Raw genomic sequence first — 6,746 nt, forward strand, 5'->3', positions numbered from 1 at the left:
TGAAAAATTCTTTTCTTGTTGGCAAGATACATACACTATACCTGGGTTACATAAGCTATGTTTCCTACGAGATTTTTTTTTAATTTCGCGCGGATGAAGTTGCAGTCAACTGCTAGTGTATGTATAAAAGTTTTTTTTATGTCATTGAAAAAGATCAGATATTAAGGCACTTTGCGTGTTACTGGCCGGTACTAATTGCTTAAAATATTAATTGAAATTCGAATTGCTTTTTCTCTGCGGCCGAAAAAAGAACATTGTCATCTCATTATTTGTTAAAATTTCGTGTAGAATGAACGTATTTTGATTGTTACATTTTTTTTTTACTTTAATATTTTTATATGGTTATTTTAGGAAGGTAAAATTTTACCAAACTTAATTTTAGGTACAAAATTTCTAGTAAAAGTATCAAGATGAGGGAAATCGTCCATATCCAGGCTGGACAATGCGGAAATCAAATCGGCGCTAAAGTAAGTGTATAGTGGACGTTACAAAATCATTCAACAAACAGACGGGACAACATGTACCAATGTAATCTATAATCCACAACTTGATACCACTTGGTAACTGAAAATATCTTTCTTTTTTAGTTTTGGGAGGTAATCTCTGACGAGCACGGCATCGACCCCACGGGCGCGTACCAGGGAGACTCTGATCTGCAGCTAGAGCGTATCAACGTGTATTACAATGAGGCGACTGGCGGCAAGTACGTACCGCGTGCCGTGCTGGTTGATCTGGAGCCCGGCACCATGGACTCCGTGCGCTCCGGACCCTTCGGGCAAATCTTTCGGCCGGATAACTTCGTATTCGGACAATCCGGAGCCGGTAACAATTGGGCCAAGGGTCACTACACCGAGGGGGCGGAGCTAGTAGACTCCGTGCTCGACGTGGTGCGTAAGGAGGCGGAGGGCTGCGACTGCCTTCAGGGGTTCCAGCTGACTCACTCGCTGGGTGGAGGCACGGGCTCGGGGATGGGCACGCTGCTGATATCGAAGATAAGAGAAGAGTATCCAGATCGCATAATGAACACGTTCTCGGTGGTACCCAGCCCGAAGGTATCAGACACAGTGGTGGAGCCGTACAACGCCACGCTGTCTGTTCACCAGCTTGTAGAGAACACAGATGAGACTTTCTGCATAGACAACGAGGCGCTGTACGACATCTGTTTCCGAACGCTTAAGCTAACTACTCCGACGTATGGCGATTTAAACCATCTGGTGTCTGCGACCATGTCTGGCGTGACGACTTGCTTACGGTTTCCGGGCCAGCTGAATGCGGACCTGCGCAAGCTGGCCGTCAATATGGTGCCGTTCCCGCGGCTGCACTTCTTCATGCCGGGCTTCGCGCCGCTGACATCGCGCGGTAGCCAGCAGTATCGCGCCTTGAGTGTGCCCGAGCTTACGCAACAGATGTTCGACTCCAAGAACATGATGGCGGCGTGCGATCCGCGCCGCGGCCGCTATCTCACCGTGGCTGCCGTCTTCCGCGGCCGCATGTCCATGAAGGAAGTGGACGAGCAGATGCTCAACATACAAAATAAAAACAGCAGCTACTTCGTCGAATGGATACCGAACAACGTCAAGACCGCCGTTTGTGACATACCACCTCGGGGCTTGAAAATGTCTGCGACATTTATCGGCAATACGACGGCTATACAGGAATTGTTCAAGAGAATATCAGAACAGTTCACGGCCATGTTCAGAAGGAAAGCTTTCTTACACTGGTACACAGGAGAGGGTATGGACGAGATGGAGTTCACAGAAGCGGAGAGCAACATGAACGACCTAGTCTCCGAGTACCAGCAGTACCAGGACGCGACGGCTGACGACGAAGGCGAGTTCGACGAAGAAGTTGAAGAATAATTGTTTGTCTTGTCCAATGTTTTGTGCATTCCACGTAAATGTCTTGTCCATGTTTTATGCACTTTATGTTAAATGTTTTGTGCGGTGTTTAGTGTTAGGCGTAACCTATTTGTATAATCGTTGTGTACAATAAAAAGTTAATAAAATCTCTGAATTATTATTCTAAACATATTACACAATAATTTTGTAAATTTGGTATAACATGGTATACTTTGTCATGTTTGTAGAGATTTCCTACCACTAGATTATTGTAATAAAAAATAGACTACTTTAGATGATAAATAGGCGTTTGTATTAAATATCAGACATTGAAGTTATTTACCAGAACAAAACAAGACTCTCATGACTTATAATTTATTAAATAAGTTAAACAAATGTTTGAAATTTATTCATCACTATCATCGTTTTGTGTGGTTTCTTCTTCTTCAAACTCCTGATCATTTATAGTGGCGTCCTGATACTGCTGGTACTCTGATATCAGGTCACTCATGTTGTTGTCTGCCTCGGCGAAGTCGCTCTCGTCCATGCCTTCACCCGTGTACCAATGCACGAATGCTTTCCGCCTAAACATCACAGCGAATTGCTCCGAGATGCGCTTGAATAGCTCCTGGATGGCGGTCGTATTGCCAATGAATGTGCCCGACATCTTGAGGCCACGCGGTGGAATGTCGCAGACGGCAGTTTTCACGTTGTTAGGTATCCAACCGACGAAGTAGTCTTTATTTTTCGTTTGTACGTTTAGCATTTGCTCGTCCACCTCCTTCATGGACATTCGACCGCGGAAGATGGCAGCCACGGTTAAATAGCGGCCATGGCGCGGGTCGCATGCCGCCATCATGTTCTTGGCATCGAACATCTGCTGTGTGAGCTCGGGCACGCTCAGCGCGCGGTACTGCTGACTTCCCCGTGACGTCAGCGGCGCAAAGCCCGGCATGAAAAAGTGTAGCCGTGGGAAAGGCACCATGTTGACAGCCAGCTTACGCAGATCCGCGTTCAGCTGGCCCGGAAACCGTAGGCAAGTCGTCACGCCCGACATCATCATCGAGACTAGGTGGTTCAAGTCACCGTACGTTGGCATCGGCAGCTTTAGCGTGCGGAAGCAGATATCATACAGCGCCTCGTTGTCTATGCAAAACGACTGGTCCGTATTCTCTATAAGCTGATTAAGGGATAGCGTAGCGTTGTACGGCTCGACAACAGTGTCCGATACTTTGGGACTCGGTACCACGGAGAACGTCATCACGATTCTGTCGGGATATTCCTCTCTTAAATTGGATAGAAGCAGGGTCCCCAGGCCGGATCCGGTGCCGCCGCCTATGGAGTGGACGAGTTGAAAACCTTGGAGGCAGTCGCAGCCCTCAGCTTCCTTCCTCACGACGTCCAGTGCCGGTTCAAGCAATTCCGCGCCTTCCGTGAAGTGTCCCTTGGCCCAGTTGTTACCGGCACCGGTCATGCCGTAGACGATGTTATCGGGGCGGAAGAGAGCTCCGTAGGTGCCGGCGAGAATGCAATCCATTGTGCCGGGCTCGAGGTCAACGAGCACGGCGCGCGGCACGTACTTGCAAGCGGCGGCCTCTGTATAGTAAACGTTGACACGCTCCAACTGCAGCTCCGAGTCTCCTGTGTAGCAGCCCGCCGGGTCGATACCGTGCTCGTCCGAAATCACCTCCCAAAACTATAACATTTCATGAATTTATTCAAAAATCAATTATAAATTACTTTTTGGTTCGGAACAGTTATCATTATAAATTGCATACCTTAGATCCAATCTGATTACCGCATCTCCCGACTTGAATATGAACTATTTCTCTCATCCTGTTATTTTGCACGAATAATTTAAAAAATAAAAATGAACAAATTAATCTTAATTTATAATAAAAAATTATAACTAACACTACAAAACTAATTACATGTGTAACCTATACTAAAATCCTAACATAACTAAAGAAATGCTTTATTAGCTTAGCCGGCTCGATTTTTTCCCGAAAACATGTAGGCTTCTTAAATGTGAATAATAACCATTATTTTCTGATACCAAAATCTTTGTATAAAACATAAACCCAGAATCTTTGACCAAACAGAAATAACAATATGTTTTAAACGGGGATAATGGCCTCAGAAACCCACGGTAAGTGGGATACGATCTTAACAGTAGAAGACCCAGCTATATTAAGGTTTTCCTTACATTACGTAATTTAATTAATATCATAGGACAGGGTAATAAAAAACGATTAATGAAAAAAATATTTATTACAAATAAATACAATTAAATAAGTTACACACATGATTAATATAAAAATGCAAAACGTTCTGATAATTAATTCACGTGACCATATAACTAACGATTGTACTATTATTACAACCGATTTAATTATTGCAATTAATAGCATTATTTATGTGATTTTTAATTTATTTATAAACTTTAATGCAATGGAAAACAAATACGGAATTAAAAAAATATCGATAGTATCAAAGCGCATCACTACGTCGTCTCATAAGTTATGTAAGTGCGAGCGAGACGGCAACATCGACATATTAGTATCAAAAGACAACAGCTAGTTCGGAGCAAACTAGCATCTACTACTTTGGTTTAGTGCTTTATCTATTTGCCTTAACTTTAAAATTAGCTTAAAATTTGCTATTATTTTTTTCCCCTCTTTAACATCTAATTCGTTTACACTTCAGTGCTTTTTACGTTAAATGAATTGTGAATAACTTACTATAAGAGGAATCTATGACTAGAATTAAAATAAAAATCTAACGCATATTTGCAAGACATTTTAAACATTATTAAAATAAAAACAATTTTTGAACTTTTTTTCTGTTATTTAGTTTTTGATTAATATTTAATCTTATGATTGTAATATAATATTATTATTTATAACAATATTTTAACGATATGATATGGTTGCATTTTATAAATATTGGGAAAAAAGGAACGTAAATAAATCAGAGAAAAATATATTTTTAAAAGAACAAACTAAAAAAAAACAATTGTTTTTAATATGCAATTAAAAAGATGTTCAATAAAATTTCAGATTTATTAAAAATAACGAAAAAAAAAATTTTTTTTTGTGCAAATATAAACTGTTTTCCTATAAAAGCAATCATTCTATTTGCTTTGTAATTAAATAAGGTTTTCTTATTATTGAATTATTATTTTCATAAATTTACTAAAACTAATAAACGGTTGGTGTTTTCCAGTACAAGTACAAAGGAAAATGAGCTTAATTGTTCAACAATTTGTTCCTCAAGAGATATAAATTTGCGTAAACGACATTTTTATACGACAAAACAGGAATATAAAACGATCTGAACAATGGATGAGATTTGCTGGAGTCCAGTAATGGTACAGTGGCGATGATGTCCCATGTGTTGGTCTGCTTGTGGTACGCAGGTTCGAGTGTTGAGGGTGCGCCGATGTCGGAGTCCACGAGGTAGTGGCATTCTGACACATGTACGTAGGTTCGATTGTCACCTTTATTTTGGTCATTGAAGTACGGATGTATGATGCGAGTACCTGAAAATTATATATTAAAATTAGTTTCAGAATCTTGTATACATCTGCATACTATAATTTTATTGTTAACTAGCTGTCGCCCGCGACTCCGTACAGGCTTAAAAAATAGTAGCCGATTCTGAGACTCACTGAAAATGCATATAAAATGTTATAAAAATGTCAAGCCGTTTCACAGGAGTGTTGTCACAAACATATTGACATGAGAATTTTATATATCTTACTAATATTATAGATGCCAATGTTTGGATGAATGGATAGATGTATGGATGTTTATTTAAAGGTACCTCCAGAACCGCTGAATGGATCTCTATGAAATTTCGCAAAGATGTAGTAAGTGGCAAATAAGTGGCAAAGAAACATAGTCTGGAAGAACACATAGACTACTAAGATTTTTTAAAATTCCACGCGGAAGGAGTCGCGGCCGACAGCTATGAAAATTATATATTGATGATCGCTTTTTAGCCCTTCGATACCCATTTTCCTTATTGCCCACTACCAAAACAACAAAATAAAAACCCAACCTTAAACTCTTAAAAGAAGATAAATATATGTTTTACTATAATTTTTCTGCAATAAAAACCCAAGGTTAGCCTCACCATCGCTAGTTTCCTGGTATGGTGCAGGTAATTGACCATCGAAGTGTGTGGTGATGAAGCGCACGCCGTGATGCTGTGGCAGATGCCAGCTGGAAGGTGAGCGGTACCACTCCTTGCCGAAGCAGAGTATACGAGGCTCGCTGCTCTCTGGTACGTGTCGGAGGAGTGTCATGGCTCCATGGTAGTTGTTGTATAAGGCAGTAATGCGAGATATACCTGGAGGAACAATTTATTCTCCATTAATTCCCTTTGAAATTATATGACACTAGCAGTTACCCGCGACTTCGTTCGCGTGAAATATCAACTGGGGATACTATGTCTTCGAAACAGTCAAAGAATGTGACAATTCGGTTCTATAGTTTCTCAGACTATCCAATACAAACAAACAATCAATCAAATCTTTCCTCTTTATTCTATTTTTTTTATTAAAATATTAGCAGATTTTCTTTGTAAATTTATTAATATTTCTTTTACCATTCCAACTAAGCTCTATGCTTGTGCTAGGATATGGTTTACGACAATAGTCCAATGTCGGGATTCGAACCCCCGGCCTCGTGGTCGGAAATCCGCACCCTTAACCTATTGACGCTTTTGGTATTGATGGTATTGATTTGTTTTAGTATTGATAGTATCATATTAATAATATTTTATATGCGAAAGTTTAGATAGATGGATGTTTGAATCTCCGGAATGGCTCAACAGATCTCGATGAAATTTGGTATATAGAACATAGTCTAGAAGAACACATTGGCTACTTACTAAATGCAATTT

General features: G+C 40.4%; 3 protein-coding genes across 3 annotated transcripts in view; 1 reads left to right on the forward strand and 2 right to left on the reverse strand.

Annotated features, from left to right (window-relative positions):
- Window positions 1-262: 262 nt before the first annotated feature.
- LOC106114689 (tubulin beta-4B chain-like) lies at window positions 263-2,007 on the forward strand. The gene is made up of 2 exons (XM_013307980.1): window positions 263-467; window positions 588-2,007. The coding sequence occupies exons 1-2, from the start codon at window positions 411-413 to the stop codon at window positions 1,857-1,859; spliced, it is 1,329 nt and encodes a 442-aa protein (XP_013163434.1). The 5' UTR covers window positions 263-410; the 3' UTR covers window positions 1,860-2,007.
- A 190-nt stretch (window positions 2,008-2,197) lies between these two features.
- On the reverse strand, window positions 2,198-3,809 carry LOC106114688 (tubulin beta chain-like). Its single transcript, XM_013307979.1, has 2 exons — window positions 3,617-3,809; window positions 2,198-3,534 (listed from the first exon to the last, which is right to left on the reverse strand). The coding sequence occupies exons 1-2, from the start codon at window positions 3,671-3,673 to the stop codon at window positions 2,245-2,247; spliced, it is 1,347 nt and encodes a 448-aa protein (XP_013163433.1). The 5' UTR covers window positions 3,674-3,809; the 3' UTR covers window positions 2,198-2,244.
- Window positions 3,810-4,940: 1,131 nt separating this feature from the next.
- The window catches only part of Alg9 (alpha-1,2-mannosyltransferase Alg9), a 5,318-nt gene continuing 3,512 nt past the window's right edge, over window positions 4,941-6,746 (reverse strand). The window contains exons 8-10 of the mRNA XM_013307845.1: window positions 6,290-6,294; window positions 5,976-6,191; window positions 4,941-5,379 (exon numbers count right to left, since the gene is read on the reverse strand). Coding sequence (XP_013163299.1) covers window positions 5,087-5,379; window positions 5,976-6,191; window positions 6,290-6,294 — 514 coding nt within the window. The 3' untranslated portion in view covers window positions 4,941-5,086. The remainder of the gene's footprint in view (window positions 5,380-5,975; window positions 6,192-6,289; window positions 6,295-6,746) is intronic.

This window comes from Papilio xuthus, unplaced genomic scaffold, assembly GCF_000836235.2.
Source record: "Papilio xuthus unplaced genomic scaffold, Pxut_1.1 DF828037.1, whole genome shotgun sequence".
NCBI lineage: Eukaryota > Metazoa > Arthropoda > Insecta > Lepidoptera > Papilionidae > Papilio > Papilio xuthus.

What these genes read in the sequence shown, in the direction of transcription:
- LOC106114689 (XM_013307980.1), top strand. Translation starts at nt 411, where the DNA reads ATGAGGGAAATCGTCCATATCCAGGCTGGACAATGCGGAAATCAAATC. An exon ending in GAAATCAAATCGGCGCTAAA is followed by an intron (nt 468 to 587) that starts GTAAGTGTATAG and finishes TTTCTTTTTTAG; the next exon opens with TTTTGGGAGGTAATCTCTGA.
- LOC106114688 (XM_013307979.1), bottom strand. Translation starts at nt 3,673, where the DNA reads ATGAGAGAAATAGTTCATATTCAAGTCGGGAGATGCGGTAATCAGATT. An exon ending in GTAATCAGATTGGATCTAAG is followed by an intron (nt 3,535 to 3,616) that starts GTATGCAATTTA and finishes GAAATGTTATAG; the next exon opens with TTTTGGGAGGTGATTTCGGA.